This window comes from Caretta caretta, chromosome 4 (genome assembly GCF_965140235.1).
Source record: "Caretta caretta isolate rCarCar2 chromosome 4, rCarCar1.hap1, whole genome shotgun sequence".
Lineage (NCBI taxonomy): Eukaryota > Metazoa > Chordata > Testudines > Cheloniidae > Caretta > Caretta caretta.
Genome location: NC_134209.1, coordinates 107,678,276 through 107,697,078, shown reverse-complemented (window position 1 = coordinate 107,697,078; position 18,803 = coordinate 107,678,276). Strand labels below are relative to the sequence as shown.

The following is an 18,803-nucleotide window of genomic DNA, read 5'->3' as shown; positions in this document are numbered from 1 at the left end:
GCTCAAACCACAGTCGAGGACTTACCTTTTGAAGGCCAAAAACTGTTTGCGGACAACACTGACGTGTCCTTGCACATCTTGAAGGACTCATGGGTGACCTTGAAGAAACTTGGAATTTGTCCCTACAAATAAAAAGAAACAGGGCAGATTTTACAACCCATGATTCCACACTGCCTCATACACTCAACCCTAACGACACTATGACCAACGCCGTAAAAAATGTCAGTCTAGACACCGGCAGCCCCAAGATCAGCCTTCCACATCTCAACCATCTACTTCCAGGCAAACATTTTAAAGTGTTGGTCGAGGACACGAGAACCCCACCTTCCCTAATTCAGGATTTACATCTTATCTCCAACCTATTTGTCACCATATTACCCAATCTGGAAGACCATCACTACAGACAAACGGGTTCTGGAAATTATCCTGAATGGTTATTCCATCCCCTTTATTTCTATTCCACCTATCCATTCCCCTTCCCCATCCCTCCTCAGGGACCCCTCTCATGAGCACCTGTTACAACAGGAAATAAACCATCTACAATTAGGTGCTGTGGAACATGTACCAGAGCAACACAGGGGGAGAGGAATTTATTCCCGTTATTTTCTCATTCAGGAAAAAACTGGGGGGAGTGGAGGCCCAATCAACGGAAACTCAACAAGTTCATGAGAACACGACAATGGTGACTCTATCCACAATAATCCCGACATTGGAGAAAGAAGATTGACTCTTGGCCCTCGACCTGTAAGACGCTTACTTTTATGTTACCGTCCACCTGGCGCACAGATGATTCCTGCACTTCACCCTAGGGAAACAACATTTCCAATAAAGACTGCTTCCTTTCGGCCTGTCCACCACCCCAACGCTCTTTTCCAAAGTTCTTACCGTCATGGCTGCTCACCTCTGCAGGCGGGGGTGATGATCTTTCCATATTTAGACTGTCTTCTAAAGGCACCAGCAGGCGGCGACCAATGCCATTCACACAACAATAACCCTTTTTATGGCCCTGGGCTTACAAATGAATCTTCAGAAGTCCACTATGATACCTACCCAACAGTTGGAGTTTATAGGGGCACATCTTGACTGTATCAATGTAACAGTGAGATTACCCCAATGCTTCCTCACCTTAACCAGTCTAATTACAACACTGAGGGACAGCCCACAAATATCCGCCAGAATGTGCTTACAATTTTGGGGCACATAGCGCTACAACCTTTGTTGTAAAATATGCCAGGCTCCACATGAGATGTTTACAGGCCTGGGTCCGTACTATCTATGGTCTGCACAGACACTCCCTCAACAGATATCTCATGATGTCTTGCAGAGTAAAGGACTTGCTTATATGGGGGGGGGGGGGAACCCTACCAACGTCTGCTCAGGTATCCCCTTCCTACAAAAAGTTCCATCTGTGACTATCACCACAGAGGCTTTCCTTCTGGGTTGGGGGGAACGCTTATGTGACAATACCATCCAGGGTCGCTGGTCCCTAGCAGAATCCAATCTCCACATAAACTTACTGGAGCTAAGGGCAGTCTGAAATGCTTATCAGCACTTTCTTCCTCTAATTCACAATAAGACCGTCAAGATTCTTATGGACAATCTAGCAAACATGTTCTATATAAACTGCCAAGGGGGGCTTGATCATATCCCCTCTGTTCAGAAGCAGTTGGTCTCTCGCAGTGGTGCATCACCAACAGCATAGACATTCTGGCATCCTATTTGCTTGGAAGTCAGAATGCAACAGCAGATCAACTAAGCAGAGACTTCTCTCAAACCCACGAGAGGGAAATGAATCCCGAAATCCTCAAAGCCATATTCAAAAAATAGGGATTTCCCACCATAGACCTCTTTGCTACTGCTCACAATGCCAAGTGTCCTCAGTATTGATCTCGGGCTGGAGTGGGGCACAACTCCTAGGGCGATGCCTTCCTTCTGAAATGAGAAGCTCCAGTGCTGTATGCCTTCCCTCCAATCCCACTACTGAGTCGTGTCCTTCACAAGATCAGGCAAGACAAATCCAGGGTCATTCTCATTGCACTGACATGGGCCAGACAAACATGGTTTCCATACCTGAGACAGATGGCAGTGAAACCATCACAAGCCCTTCCACTAGTGCCTCATCTGCTGACACAGGATGCGGGACGTATCTATCACCGCAACATTGCCGTACTCCACTTCAAGGCCTGGTTACTCCATGGATGAAGGGGCTTGAGACGTAATGTTCTAGTGAAGTACAAGACATACTGCTGAACAGCTGCAGACTAACTACAAGACGTACACGCATAAGTAGAACCGATTCTGTACTTGGTCCCAAGACAATCATATTATTCCACAATCAGCCCCACTACCCCGTATCCTCGATTATATACTGGCACTTAAAAAATCTGGGTTATCCACCAGCTCACTCAGAGTACACCTGGCTGCCCTCACCTCCTTCCACACCAAGGCGGATGTATTCACCATATTTGCTCATCCGTTGACTAAACGATTCCTTAAAGGCATAGATAACACCTATCCCACACTAGGAGACCTGACCCCTATGTGGGACCTCAACCTTGTTCTCATGGGCAAACTGTTTGAACCACTTGTAACCTGTTCGTTGTTGCGCTTATCTATGAAGGTGGCCTTCCTAGTAGCCATCACATCAGCAAGAAGGGTGGGAGAACTAGGTGCCCTGATGGCATACCCACCTTACACCACATTTCTCAAAGACAAAGTAATCATATGACCACACCCTAAGTTAATACCCAAAGTTGTATCACTGTTCTATTTAAATCAGCCCATTTACTTACCAGTATTCTTCCTGAAACTGCACGCAGACAGCAGGGAGGCCTCCCTTCACACATTAGATGTCCGCAGAGCACTAGCGTTCTATATAGAAAGAACAAAAACATTTGGAAAATTATCCAGACTGTTTATCTCCACAACAGAATAATCAAAGGTTCAAACTATATCCAGACAAAGACTATCCAAATGGGTACCGACATGTATCCAGTTGTGTTACCAAAACAACAATCTGCCAGCTCCCTCCCAAGTTTGCACACACTCCACCAGAGCAATGTCGACATCTGTGGCCTTTCTTAACAATGTGCCCATCATGGACATTTGCAAAGTAGCTATATGGGCTTCAGCCCATACCTTTACTAAACACTGCATTTTAGAACAACAGTCAACTGCAGACGTTCAGTTTGGACTCTCTGCGCTATCCAGCGTACATAAACCAACTCCAAAGCCCCTTCCCTCCACTGAGGGGCACTGCTCAACAGTCACCTAAAGTGGAGCAGCCACAGGGACACTCCTCGAAGAAGAAGAGAAGGTTACTCCACTTGTGCAGTAACTGAGGTTCTTCAAGATGGTTGTCATTGTGGGTGCTCCACTACCCTCCCCCCCGCTGATCCTCAGGGGGTAGAGAAGAACCTGGGGGACGGTTGGCTGCGCACACTAGGTAGATGCTCGGAGCGGTGCAAGACGGCTGCCACGCATGCATGGCCAACCTGGGCACTGATACTACAAATCTCCGATTACAAGCACAGGGCACCAAGACACCTGAAGTGGCGCACCCACAGGGACAACCATCTAGAAGAACCTCAGTTACTGCACAAGGTGAGTAACCTTCTCCTCAATTATGGTTCTTTCCTTCCTCCTCCCCTCCCCCCCCCGGTGAAATTTTCCTCATTGCATTTTTAGGTGTCAGTGAGCCAAAAAAAAAAAAAAAAGGTTTAGAAAACAACTTATGAGAACAGGTTGGAAGAATGGGGCCTCATTAGACTAGAGAAAAGACAGGTGAAACAGAAGTCTTCAAATATGTAAATGGTTGTTCTAAAGATGGCAGTGATCAATTGTGCTCTCTGTCCACCGAGAGTAGGACAAGAAGTAATTGGCTTAGTTTGTAATATGGGAGATATTGGGAGAATTTTTCAAATTATAAGGATAATTGAGCACTGGAACAGGTTCTCTGGAGACACTTTTAAGAACAAATTAGTCACACACTTGTTAGGGGTGGTCTAATTTAATCCTGGTTTTGTATCTGTGACATGCAGGCGGTGGGTGGGCGGGCAGGGATGCAATATGTGGCCTCTTGAGGTCCATTCCAAGCCTACATTTCTAAGATTTCATGATCTATATTCAAAGAAATAATGAAAGCTCCTTGGATGTTAGCTTTTGATCATAATATTTCATAAAGTTATCAATAACTTTGTCTACAGTTTTGTATTAAAAGCTGTCTACTTTACAAAACCTAAACCTTCATATTCTCAATGCTGGGTATTAAATAAGCTAAGCTGAACTTTAAGGGAGCAAAGTTATTACTGTGGTTAAGACAGGAGATTTAAGTGCCCAGGTTTGAAAATTTTAGCATAGTATCACCTAAAGCCAAATGTAGGCATTTAAATAAGGGGTAAGCATCTCCATATCCCATTGACTTAATGACTTCAAACCGATCTTTCAGTACTGTGCACCTCTGAAAGTCAGAACACTTATGTAGGTTCCTAAATATGGATTTTAGGTGACTGACTTCAGATATTCAAGTTTGGAAAACCGTGGCTACTTAATATCTTTGCACTTCAGTCTGCCGATTAGTAAAATAAAGAGATTTCCCTAATTCATGGGTTTGTTGTGAGGCTCAATTCCTTTTTTTTCTAGTTAATATACTTTGTATACTTATACTCATATATAAAAATAAAAACATGGTACTCAACACAAAAAAAATACCATTTCTTACCTTTGTCTTTAACTTGTGTGTGAATGTAGTGCACATGAATGATATTTGATTTACAGTTCAGGGGACTGAAGTTCACACAACAGGTACAGCTTGGCAGCAGTAGTGCCACCCTACCCTGAGAATGAGCCTCAACTCTTACCTGGTGAGAGAACCTCTAAGGCTGAAAGTAATCTGCTATCCATGCCCATTCAATCCTGGATGCCCCTGCTAATTCCAACAAGATTTTGAATTCGTGTCAGTTGTGGAAAATTTTTAATAAGAATGCTGAGGACAGCATGGAAATAATTTTTGTGTGGTAGCAGTGGTTGAATGGTGGTTTTTAGAAAAAACTTACGTTTTGAATGTTATGCAATAAAATGAAAAGCTATTAAGGAGGTATTATGTGCTTCTCTTACCTTGAATATTACTGACTGTACAACGGTCAAATTCTACTTCTGAAATGATCTTTATGAACAGGAAAATCACTTTTGCCAACAGTTTAACACATACAGCTGTCTACTGTAACTTTTCTGTTCCCAGCCGGATGAAGAGGAATGCCATTCTAATATATCTGCAATTTGCTACAAAAGAGAAAAATATAGTTGGAGGGTGACGGAAAAGTTATAATTTTAAAAACCTCTAAAGGAAAGAAATGTAACCAGTTTTTTCTTCACCATGGCGAACTAAAAGTTTGGGTGTTTCAATAAAAATAGTTAATAAAAGTCTGTGTTATTGATGAGAAGTTAGGTACTTAAAATCCATAATACATAGTGATCTCCCTAAAGGAACCACCTACGTGGACTCTTACGTGTAGTCCTACTGAAGACATAGATCTTCTGTGAGTGTAAGGGGTTGGAAGTGGATCTCTTTGCATGATTGAGACCTGTTTTGTTTCCATTTCTTTACATGGTTATTTTCCTATTGCAGCCAGATGAATTGACCAGTTTAATTGTTGTGATGTTGTATGACCTCCAAGATCGAAAGTTTCAAGCCCGACAGATTTCTGAGGAAGAGGAATCAATACCAGAAGTCCGAGATATAGAACGTTATCTATACAGGTATATATTATAAGGAATTTTCTAAGTGGGCAAAAATATAGACTTATAACCTATAATAGATTTTTAAAATTGCAAATATTGTAAACCTTTGTTTTCATCTCAAGCCATCGTGGGTGTCTTTAAAGATGATTTGGTTTCAAAGAGAAACTTCTGGATTCCTAAAGTTAAGATTAAGCTTGTATTTAGTCAAAACTGCTGATGGAATACTTTGGAAGTAAAAATGTAGTGCCTTATTTCTGTTGCTTATCTGATGGAAAAATCCAGAAAACCCAAGACCAAGTCAATATGAAAAAACGTTACTCCAGCATTCAATAAAGAGATTTAGAAAGATGAGCATGGCATGGTAAAGAACTAAGGAATCTCTGTAAAACACCTAACAGCCTTGCACTCTGCTCTACCATACTTCCTCTAGGTTATTTTAGAGGTACTTTCATAAGACATCGAACAAAGAATCTGATAAGTCTCATATTTAAAGTAATGCCAAAGTCATTCCCTCTGCAGTATATTTACTTAGTAAAGTCACTGGATTCGTGGGAGAATATGGTCTCACTATTGAAATTAGAAGTGTAGCTGCACCGGCACAAGCAGCTGGATGGGCTAGCTGCCGCGAGTACAATCCTGTCCAAGACCCTGGGTACATAGTCAGAGCTTGGGTGTATATGTCTCCTTGAACTGGAAATTATACCTTCCAGCTCCAGTTGAAACATATTCTAAGTACTTTAGAGACAAAAAGACCACTTGTGACAGCAAAATGATATCACTCACAGTATGTTAGTCCCTCGACTTTTTTGTGTGCTTTGATCAAGCATTGGGCATTAGACTTAACACACCATTTATGAATGAGGCAGTTAACACTTCTTAAAAACTATTGTTTCAGACTCCTTGGAAATTCAGATTTCATTGCCTTTGGTTACAAGTGCATCATGTTTTCAAGGTTTTCTTCTTACCCATAACAGCTACGCACTTCCTTTCTTTTTTAAAATAGAAGCTGAAATTCAGGAGGTCAGGGTGAGACATGGCCCAATTTGAGACAGTTGTATGCTTAAGTAATATAGTCTCAGCTATGCATGTTGGCTAAGACTGCAATCTCCTTGGGGCAGGGACTGTTTCATACTATATTTTTGTATAGTGTCTAGCAAAATGGCACCACACTCATGATTGTGGCCTCTGGGCATTACTGCAGAATAAATGTTACATCATCATAATGAGCTAAAATCTTCTAATCTGGGTAAAGCTATCATTTTATACTTGTAGTTTTAAGACCAAACTGGCTGCTGCTTTAGCAAGATGTCGAATCAAACATGATGCTCTTTCAATTGAATATATTCTACCAGAAACTCTACGGAAACAGGAACAAAGGGCTTCTGCTTTACCTTTGTATGCTTGGATAAATACATTAAAAAGCAGGTAAGATCTGTAAAATTAACATTCCATATGTTCATTATAGAAATATACATATTAAATTGTATACTGCCCTTCTGTGAATTTGTTTTAAAAATTTGCATAGTACATTATTATCTTATAAGGCATGGATTTCTTCTAATCAACGTTTACTTAACAGGACCCAATTGACCTAAACATCACACTTCCATCTGCCATTTTTTAACCTACTGTGGTACAGTAATCTTAAGTGTTACTTGTAACTGACAAGATGCTAGAGGAAAAATAACAGCTTTTCTATTGTTTTTTTTCCAATTTGCTTATTCGATGCATTTGACAACACCTTGAGTGTATCTGCACTGTGCTGGAATGCCATGTTCCAGTGTGGGTAGTCAGACATGCTAGCTCCGCTACAGCTATTGCACTAAAAATGAATATATAGTCAGGGTAGGTGCCTGAATATGTACTCAGGGGTTCTGCGTGGGTTTTTACTCAGGCAGCTAGCCCAAGCTGCTGCCTGTGCTACCCTGACTACACTGCTGTTTTTAGCATGCTATCTTGAGCAGAGCTAGCATGTCTGTCTGCATGTGCTCAGAAGCACTCTCCCAGCTGCAGTACAGATGTATCTTTTGCATATAGTCATCCGCACTGTTTCCTCTGCATAGTCAGTTTCCCTAATTTATTTTTGTGTGTCTTGAACATAGCAACGAAGTGGAGGAAAAAATATTAAAACCAGAAATGGTATTTTAAAACTGCAAAAATTGGTAAAGGGCTTTGGGAGGGACGTATAGTACCTAGAACTACTTTTAATTGATTTTTTTAAAAATTTTTTCTAGTTGACAGTGTTCCTTTAAATGCTTCTTTATATATATGTCAGTAAATAATATAAGTTTTAGTATTTATTTCAGTACTAAAAGAACTGATAGGATGGATAACTTGACATTATTGTCACATCTTTTTTTCCTTACCAGTAATTTCTTCATAACCCTCCTTACCTCAGATGTTCTGTCATGTCTATTTTAGACTGACAGCTTCAGGGCAGAGAATGTGTCTTACTCTGAACATGATTCTGCAACTTGTACTTGGGCAGAATACATGTTAGTTGACCTGACTAAAGATTGCCATGTTGGGCCCTCTCTTTACGACGTACAGTGTAAATTTATGGCACTATATAAACAATAGTAGATTAAAACAAATGCGAGATTTTTGTGCACGACACTTAACTGCATGACTATACCCTGGATATTATGAATTACAAATTGCCTAATGTTCATTCGTGCATTATCTTTCCGCAAGAGGGTGATTCAGAAACTAAGCAACAAATTCACTGGTGGTGTAAATGAATGTGAGTCCACTGTAGTCAGTTGAACTGCAACTGTTTATACCAGCAGTAAATTTGGTATGAAATGTCAAATCCTACCTCTGAGTTCTGTTTGTATGATATTTTTTATGGCAAAAATCCAGATTTTTCCAAATTAATTTTTAGTTATTAACATTGTATGTTCAGTGGTCAGGATTACTATGAGTTATGCATGTTATCTGTTAACAGCCTTGAAGACATTTACAAAGAATTGAAAAAAGAGGGATTCACAAAAGTTGAATCTGTGTCAGATTTTGAAGGTTATACTTACTGTCTGGACAAACACTGCCATGATGTACTGGTTTTTCCTGCCTCTCTCAAAGAAGAAATACTTAATTTGGAACTTTTCACAAGTTATAAACTCATTTTACAGGTGAGCTAAATAAGTCTGAAGTGGGTCTCATAATCTGATCTGCAAACTAAGATGATGCTGTACATTATAGTCTGTTCAGACATTGCATGGTTTTAATTTTTTTTATGACTAAATAAATAACCAGGCACTAGCACTTCCTGCAAACTTCCTAGTGTAAGCAGGGTCTGAATGAGCTCTCCCCTGACATCTGGTGCTGAGCTTGGGGGAAAAGACTTCAGGAACAGACAGTTTGTATAGTCATACCTACTCTGCCTAGGTACGCAGCATGATGGAGCTGCTTTGCCAAAATGATCACTTTTGTCTGGTGTTGGGTTACAGATCATTTCAGTAATGAGTGCAGAGGTAATTAAATGTTACTCTTATTGTGTAAGTAAAGGGCAGCAGAACTGTAATTAGCTTGTCCTGATTGAGGAGGTCACCCTAAACTAAACCTTACTCACCAAGCAGGGGGTAGGAATGCCAAATCTCAGTGGAAGATGGGGGTAAGAACAGGTGGTCCTACTTGCTGGTGTGTACTCTGCCCAAAAAGTCCTAGACACCATTTGACCACCCCCTTCTAGTGTTTAAAGACAGAGCTAATGAGACTCAATTGAGAGTCATTGTTTCTTTTCAATGATTACTAGAGTTGAATCCCTGAGAAGGTCTAGGGGGTAGGGACAGTGATGAAAGGAAAGACGATGCAAGGGCTGTACTGGCAATGAGGTTTCCTGCTACCCAGTGAAATCACTAAAGACCTGTGTTAATTCGTGGAACCTCAGAACGTGGCATTGAGTGTCCAGTAGTGACCGCATGCAACCAGCACAGCAAAGAAAAGCAGCAGCTGTACAGGATCAGCAGCAGAGAAAAGCAGTGGATGCACTGGCAAACAGCCAGTTGCAGAGGCACCAAATGGCCACAGAGACATTGCTCTCTCCTTCCTTTCTGAACACCTCAACGAGCTCTGAGTCATCACTAACAAAGGACAGCCAGCTGTGAATGGGGTGCAGCAGAGGGAGAAAGCAGTGGTGTGTTAAAGAGACATTTCTTTTGTCATATTTTCCCACTGCAAGGTGGGAAACCGGCAAAGAACACTGCCCAACACACACAGTGGGGTTGGTTTTTGCTTATGTCTGCATGCTTCTGAATGTTTTTGTGGTGTTGTCCCAAACTAATGCTTGGATCCCTTTCCCTTTTAATAAAAGTTCTTTTGTTATACACATACTCAGTGTTTGTGAATGGGGAAGTATTGTCTCTTAGAAGTTTCTGGGCTGGTCGTAAGTTTTCCCCAAATTACTGGGTGAGGACTCAAGCCGGTTCTGTTTTGTATTAAGAGGAAATCCTAGATATTGAACCTGGCCCTTTTTGCTTCCGATTCCACCTGACAGAAGCATTACACTACAGATAATTTTTTTTATAGTGAAGAGCCTAGGAAGCATTAACATTCTCAACGGCAAATGTGACTCAAAGTGATAGCTCCAATGCAATCAGTATGACGTCTGAGTTGAGATCTTTATTATAAAACTTTTTTTTAATAGAGACTATGGGTAAAATTTTCAAAAGCATAAGAGTCCCATTTCTAAATGAGAAAGAACCTTTTGTCTTTGAAAAAGGGATTTAAGCTCCTATGTCACTTAGGCACTTTTGAAAAAAAATTCTCTAGTTGGTAAATAATGGCATCTTAATGTTTTTGACATCTCTGCTGCAGTTATATCCCTAGGCTAAGATAGTGGCCAGTCCCCCTCCATAGTGCATGCATAGGGGTTCCTAACCACTGAAGCTTCAGAAACTCCAGTGGCTTTTCCCCTGGCTTGCCCTCAGCATCACCTCCATGCCAGCCTATTCAAAGCTGGTGCAGAGATCCCTACAACAGTACATAGGTGATGTGCGGCCCCAATACAACAGCTCTGCTGCTATCCTGTTCCGGCACTAAATCAGCCTTTTTGTTTGAAATAGCAATACGCACTTTATAAAAGTCCACATGATCACATGCATGTGGGGGACCTTTTCCTTGGCTCTCCACAGCACCTAAGGCCTTAGTACTGAAGACAACATGACCTATAGTCAAGATTTTCAAAAGTGATGAGTGACTTTGAATGCACAGCTTTGAGAACCTTGAAAGGGCCTGCTCACTAGTCACTTTTGAAAATCTTGGCCCCATATTTATAACACTCATAAAGGCCCCATATACATATTAAATAAGACAGCTACAGAATAAGACTGCCCTGTCTAAATGAGATACTGATGTTCAACTATAGTAATAGTCTGAGTCTCCTGACACATGGTCTTCCGACAAAAGTATCCAGTAGCATGATCCTAATCTAAATGATTTTATCAGCAAAATAACTCCTCCTGGGAAAAACTCATCTCTGTTATTGATATGATGCAGATTAACAAAGTTGTTCAACATCCAGAACAGATCTGCTCATTAGAACTTTGCAGATGCTATAATGGAGGCAATGAAACTCTTCTTCACCTCCTGCAAAGCTACTGTGTAGGTTTATTTAAAATTGTTTGTCACAGTCAAATTCAGCACAAGACTTGTAACATGTTCTCTACTTGTCTTCGTTCTACCTTTATACTAGGCCATCAGTATACTGTAGTGATGTGAGGATTCACCTCTGAAAGGGGAAGCTTAGTGGACGTTGCACTGATAATCAAGTTTAAAAGAGGATTCTAATGTCATCTCAGGTCATTGCTAAAAAAGGCATATTGGGTGAACAGTACTATTTCCTAGAGTCATCAGAAAACAAGGTTCCATTTGCCTCCATGACATATGAATAAAACAGGTCCTTTTCCACAGTAAAAGAGGTATGCCCCAACCTCAAATTGGACGAGGCTGACTTCAGGCATTTGAAATGATTGAGTTCCCCCTTGCAAGGGATGACCGACATACCTATCTGTTTCTCCCGTTCTTCTGTGCCCACTGACAGCTCAACCGTTTTGTGTGTGTTGGCGTTGGAATGATGATCTATCATTTTTTAAAATTTAGAATCAGTGAGGTTTGTATTTTCATCTTTAAGTCTAAGCCATACAGACTTCAAAATAAAGATTTTTTTTTTTCTTTCCCCACTCATTGGTAAGAGGAACTGAACACACCTGTCTAGTTGGAAAGAGTACAGTACTTGGAGTAACCAAATTAATCTGAAGCTAAAATTCAACAACCTAAATCTACCAATTATTAATTAGCCATATTTAATTATTTAACTGGCATCATGTATTATCTTTCAGGATAAGTCTCGCAGCCTCGCTGTACATTCTGTGAAGGCCTTATTAAACATGGATGATGACATCATAGTAGCTCATATGGGTTCACGGCTGACTGCTGCCCACATGTCAGTGTTGTCAAATCAGAGCACATCCAAAGTTTTTGTATGTGGCGTAAAATCGCAGGCAAAGGAAGTTGAACTGAAGGAGCTGTTCACACGCATGGAATGTGGAAGTATGTGTTAAGCATTTATTTAATAATACAGTTATTTCCAGATCCCAGGTAATTCTGCCACATTTTAAAGCTTACTCTTCAGTTGAGCAAAAATGTTTTTAAAATGTTTCTGGTACAATATATATTTAGAAAAAGTCCTTCAGGTATTTAAAAATGTCTGTCAGTATTCTCATTCATGCACCATCAGGGCAGAGTTAGATACATATTTGTATCGTTTTTTTGTTTGTTTTTAAGGAATTAAGTCAATTAGAGGTTCCCATGCTCTGTCATAATCCCATGAAAAATTCTGTTGCTGCAACTGAAATTAAGTGACAAGTCTAGTAAATCCCACTCCCCACCAATTTATCAAATAAGTAGTGAGTCTTTTTTGTGTGGTAGGGGAGAGAGAGAGACTTGTACAGAAAATTCCCAGTTTGTACCCTCAAAGCCTCATTTCACAGGATTCTTTTTGAGGGATAAGAGGGCTACGACGTTCCTTTTGGAGTCCAGTAACATTGCCCCTAGATCACTTGAAAACTTTGCTGCAATGTGATATACTGCCTGTAGTTGGTGTCTTTGCAATCTGCTGCTTCTTCTGAGTTCAGCTGCACCTGATATGCTCTGCTCAGAGAGTCAATCTTAGCTATGTCTCTAAAAAGCCCTGTTGGGATTTAACCTAAACCCCCCATACAGCTGTCTTGCAAGGCAGAGTCTCCTGCTAAGGTATACCTCTCAACACATGGACTCTGAAGGAGGGGCAGTGAGGAACAACACACCTTGAAATGAAGGACATCAAATATTTTACAGTTCAGTTTTTTTTAAAGTACAAGCATGCATGAGATTCCCAATTCTTAGTCAACTCTTCAGAGATTATACTTGGCCTGTACAGAGAAACACAAACTGCAACTGAAATAATGCTCAAAGCAGGCCACATGAGGAGAGAATTTCTATTCTTTCTTTTGCCTTTTCCCCTTCCCCTTGTCCTGATTGTGTCCTCTGCTCCATTCTCTCTCCCTACCTGTCTCCCCATCTATATCCTTCTGTCCCTTCTTCCAACTCCTTTCCTTCTCCTCTTCTCTCTCTCTGTCCATCTGTACTCTGTTTCAGGTGATAGTTGGCCCCTCCCTCCTCACACTCCCAGGTGCCATAAGTGCCTCTTTTCTCTCTCTCCTTTGCCTGTTGGCTTGTTTAGCCTAGCAAAGCAAAGGCTGAGAGGGGATATGATTACTCTCTATAAATATACATTGTGGGGGGTGAAGAACTATTTAAGCTAAAGGACAGTGTTGGCACAAGAACAAACGGCTATAAACTAGCCATGAACAGCTTCAGGCTGGAAATTAGAACAGCTTCCCAATAGGAGTTGTGGGAGCAAACAACTAAACTAGTTTTGAGAGAGAGCTGGACAAATTATGAGTGCGATTATATGATGGGGTTCCTTGTGGGCAGCAGGACCCAGCAGTCCTGAGGGTCTTGTTTGGTGTTCCTAAATCTCACACTTCAGGGCTTTCAGCTGCTCACCTCAAGGAATCAGGAAGGGACATTAACCCCCCCCCCCACTCCCAATGTATGCTGTGTAGGTGTTTTTTTGTTTCTTTCCTTCCTCTGAAACATTAGAGATGGCAACAGCTAGAGATGGGACACTGAATGAGGAGGGCTGGTGCCCTGAGATGGTACCAGGCATTCTCTCTCTCAGTTGCTTGGCTGGCTGGTTCTTGCTAACGTGCTCAAGATCTCACTGATGGCCATATATAGGGTTAGGATGGAATTTTCCCCCACGTCATATTGGTGGTGACCTTAGGGTGTTTTCCCCTTCCTCTGCATCCTGGGTTGCTTGCCAGGATCATCTGGGTATACCTCACTTAATCAAGTCCCTGCCATTGCAGGGGCCTCGGGCATTGGTGTCTCTCAGTCCGTCCTATTCTCTGCCTAAAGTTAAACATAATACTTTAGTCTCCTGAAACCTGTAAATCCTTGGTCTAATTTGAGTTGCTGGGTTCAGTGTGTGAGTGCTGGGTAGTATTTGTGGCCTGTAGTAGGAAGGCAGTCAGACTAGATAAGCTGGTGGTTCATTGTGGCCTTAAATTATATGACACTGTTCCCTACAGGGCACCCATCCAGGCCCTTGTAGAGATAATAGAATATGAAAAGTCTAGTAACTGATAAGTAACTGCATTTTAATTATAAGCATTCATATTTTAATGGTAGACACAAACTGTTTTAGGTAAAATTAGCATAATGCCAATGTGATTTTTGCTTTATTAGATTAAAATTTTACTAGATTGCTTTCATATTAAGCTCTCAGTGTTTCATTGTTTCTCAGACATTGAGCTACTACATGAGGATTTTACTGATATTAAACCAACAGATCAAAGACTGCAAAAGGCTAAAGTTATTTTGCTGCTACCTCGGTGCTCGGGATTGGGTGTTAGTAATCCAATAGAATTTATTCTAAATGAACATGAAGGTAATTTTGATACTACAGTATAATTAACCAATTGTGTTTTTATTTTCTTTAAGTTTAACTTGTTAGTGTGGCAGGGACAATTTTGTTGTTCTTTGTGCAATGCCTTAGACAAGTGTCTTATTTCTTCACTGGAGGCTACAGGTGCTACAATGATACGAATAATAGTATTATTCAAATTCTCTTTTTAATTTCAGCTAACAAAAATATAGATCCTATGAATGATACTTTGAATACTCCTCATGTATAATTGCAACATACCATATAAATACAATGGGACAGTTACTCAATTAAAATCGCAAAGACAGATGAATGCTGATTACTGGAAGTGGTAGGGGGTCAAATCTGAAAATTAGGAATTGTGAATTTTTTGAATAGTGGAATTTCAGACTATCTTAATTTTGAATAATTAGAGTGCAAGATTAGTCATGAATTGCAGAGAGTCAGTTTCCAACAGCTGTGTTATCTTGGCTGCGCATCATACTGGCCAAATAAATACCTCTAAAATGTCTCCTGGTATATTTAGTACTTTGATAAATTAGGTAGAACAGCTACTCCATAGAGGTATGTTGATTTCCTAAGCCATATATTTAAGATGTTTTTATGTTGGTCAAAGTTTATCCCTAATTATAGAAATATAATTACTTTTAATATCCTGATTTTGTTTCAGTATTAATCTTGTTGTTTTACAATAATATATACACAGCATGTGATCAACAGTTTTCACTTCGGGGTCAATAATATACTCGTTCCCCTCATTTTCTTAATAATAGGGATATGAATCTTTTACTGTGGTCGCAACTGTCACAGAACTGTGAATTTTGACATTTATATGAACCCAGTTTGCTAGTTTGCTTTGATCTAGTCCTCTTTGAAAGGACCCTGTTGATGCAGGGCAGCAGGGTCCACATGAACAGTTCATTAGTTGGCTTTGATAAGCAGCCTCCTCCTTCTCCCCATCACCCCTACACTCCTGTCTGCGTTTTGCCCTTGCCCCTGCCTCCCTGCCCCTCCCCCAGACTTCTGCACCTACCCAACCACCCCTAGCTCCACTTCTGCATCTAAAACCCCATCTGCCTCCCCTAGCCTTGTGTTTCCAACTTCCACTCTAACTCCCCCACCCCCACAGACCTCCCTCTCCCCAGTGCGGAGCTCCTAGAAGGGGCAGGGCTGTCTTCCCCCCCCCCCCATCCCCTATGGTGGCAGCTCCCATTCTCTGCCCTGTTTCCTTAGCTCCCCTGATTCCTTACACTCTCTCCTGGTACTGGGACCTGCTGCCCAGGCTTAGCACTTCACTGGCACATCCTAGGCTCTGACCTCCCACTGTAGAGAAGGGCCTTCAGCCAATCAGAAAGTGAAGGGCAGTGCCCAGTTGCTTGGCAGAAATTAGTTTAAGTCTATTGTGTCCCATCCTGACCATTCCTTCTCCAGCAATAGGCTGGGGAGAGAGAAGGGAGAGGCAGATTGGGGAAGCTGGTGAAAGAGAAGGGTTGAGGATCAGGCAAGTTGGGGGCAGAAGGGACTGGGAGGTAGAGGACCCAGGAACCTGCAAGGGGGAAAGAAGGCAGAGAACGAGAGCTGTCACTGCAGGGAACCTGGGGGATAAAGGGGGCAGAGACTCAGTCCTGCCTTTTCTAGGAGCTCTGCACTGGGAAGAGGGGTCTGTGTGGTGGAGGGGAGTCAGAGTGGAAGGGCAGCCCCGTCCCCTCAATCCCTCATATAATTTGAGCACTGATTAACAGGTTGTTTGCTTTGTTCTAATCTTGTTTCAAAGAAGACTAGATCAAAACAAATTAATGAAGGGTGAATATGCAGCAGCAGTGTCCACAAGGTTGACATCCACTAAAGACAGGACAAGAAGTAATGGGCTTAATCTACAGCAAGGGAGATTTAGGTTAGATATTAGGAAAACCTTTCTAACTATAAGGTAGTTAAGCTCTGGAATAGGCTTTCAAGAGAGATTGTTGGGTCCCCATCATTGGAAGTTTTTAAAAACAAGTTGGACAAACACCTGTCAGAGATGGTCTAGGTTTACTTGGTCCTGCCACAACTCAGTGGGCTGGACTAGATGACTTCTCAAGGTCCCTTCCAGCCCTACATTTCTATGATTCTAGGACCATAGAAGGAAATTACCTATTTTTTACTGTGACTGTGCTTTGACAAAATCTTATCCCTGTTTCTTCAGGACATGGACATGAAAAAGAAACTTATTTTCTTAAGAGTCCAACTGGTATTGCACTTATGACATCAAGTGGAGAATTCATCTTTGTTTATTATATCAAAATTGGCTAGCTTAAAAACAATTGTTAAAAGGAGGTTTACAACTTTTGAGATCAGCAGAAGGGCTGAATGAATAATTGATTTTTTGGTTCAAGGGCCAAACCAAAACACACTGAAACTGATTTCCCCCCCTCACTGAAACTCAAAACGTAAACTTTGTTTAGGTTGAACGTTTGGAATGTCAATTCATAACAACATTTTCTAAATGAAATGTCAAAAGGTTTAATTCAAAAATGTCAAAACAAACTGTTCTGATACTTTCGAAAAAATTTTTAGCAGAAACTAGTTGCCAAATTTGACTTGAATTTGCAAATAGTTTGTGTCCTGAAGAATGCATTTGTTGGCAAATTTACTGTTCACTGAAAATTTTTTTTTCCTAGTACAAACTAGCAGAAGGGGGAAAAAAAATCTTAAATGAAACAGGAAACTCTTAATTACATGCCCATCCTAATTTAAAAAAAAAAAAAAACAATGAGAAATATAGGAAAACCTAATTGAACAATACTGTGTTTAAACAGAATCTGGGTTCTTTGAAGTACTTCATATTACTCATCAGATGGAATCAGCTAATATTTAAATCTGGACCTTACTCTGACAGATCACACGAAGTACCTAACTTTTAACATTTAGACTGTGACAAAAATAAAGGCTAGAAAACTTAGTATAATGTGTGAATTGCTGCTGACAGATGAAGTTGTTGGCATTTTTCAAACTCTTTTCTCGTCTGCACTTCACAACCAGCGAGGTCCTTTCTCCTCCTGTTCTTCCTTCCAGTGGGAGAGTTCTTCATATTCCCCATTCAGTGGGGAATTACTAGCTTGGTGAATTACTAATACTTTTTGAAAGGGGTCAGGGAACTAAGGAGTCAAAATTAATGCAGTTTGAAATTAAATATCTCCTAGCAGAAGTGAGGGTTAAAACTTGCTTATGGGATGAGGAGGAATAGAAAAGAAGCCTAGAGGGGATGTAGACACATTTCAGTATAATAGAGTTCTTTCTGTTTCTGTTAGCTCAATAATAACCATTTTGTGGGACATGAAACCTTCAACCTTGAATTTACGTAGCTGAGGTTATTACCTCAGACAGGGAGCACTTTCAGATTTAAATATATCCTAATTTTTGTCTGTGGGTTTGGATTTTTTTCAATTTATTTTCAATTTTTTACTTTTCACAATGTGTATGTCACAATATGTCACTACATTTGTGACAAAACAAAATGTGGTGATACTTAACTGTGACTAAAGACTTTCATTATTTTTTCAGACTTTTTGGTTCAGGGCCAATCTTTGTGGCTCAAGATCCCTCTTCAGTGGGAGTTAAGGGTGTGCTCGGTGTTTTTCAGGACTCAATGTATAATGAGAGAGACATTTAACCAGAGAAGCCAAACAAATGAAAAGATTTTTTGCTTAGTTCTGATTTGCATTTGAAAATTCAAGATGTCCAAGAAAGAAACAAGCATTGTGGTAATGCTCTTGATGATACTACAGGATTCGGAGACCAGTTAGAAATCTCTAAGAATAGTTTCAAGTTAATTAAATAGAATAATGCTCAACTTCATAAACCTAATTGAGTGTTCACTGTATGTTGTCTATTTCACAAAAGAAATATGTCACAAATAAAACACTTGTTTCAAGATTTAAGATATTGTCAAGCATTTCATTTTCAGTTGACCATATCCCCTTATGGACTAAATGTTTGTGATTTAAGTGGATTTACTGTACAAAATCTTCTTTAAATACTGAGAAATAACATAGTAACATTTTATTTTTCACTACATCAACAGTAATCATGTCTG

At 40.5% G+C, this 18,803-nt stretch overlaps 1 protein-coding gene across 9 annotated transcripts in view; it reads left to right on the top strand.

Moving 5' to 3' along the window:
- The window catches only part of NSUN7 (NOP2/Sun RNA methyltransferase family member 7), a 73,157-nt gene that overhangs the window by 40,135 nt on the left and 14,219 nt on the right, over positions 1-18,803 (top strand). For 7 of the 9 annotated variants that reach the window (XM_048848501.2, XM_048848502.2, XM_075127956.1 and 4 more), the window contains 5 exons: positions 5,627-5,757; positions 7,012-7,164; positions 8,687-8,870; positions 12,078-12,288; positions 14,588-14,731. In XM_048848501.2, coding sequence (XP_048704458.1) covers positions 5,627-5,757; positions 7,012-7,164; positions 8,687-8,870; positions 12,078-12,288; positions 14,588-14,731 — 823 coding nt within the window. The remainder of the gene's footprint in view (positions 1-5,626; positions 5,758-7,011; positions 7,165-8,686; positions 8,871-12,077; positions 12,289-14,587; positions 14,732-18,803) is intronic. The other 2 variants (XM_048848508.2, XM_048848509.2) reach the window with 2 other exon arrangements.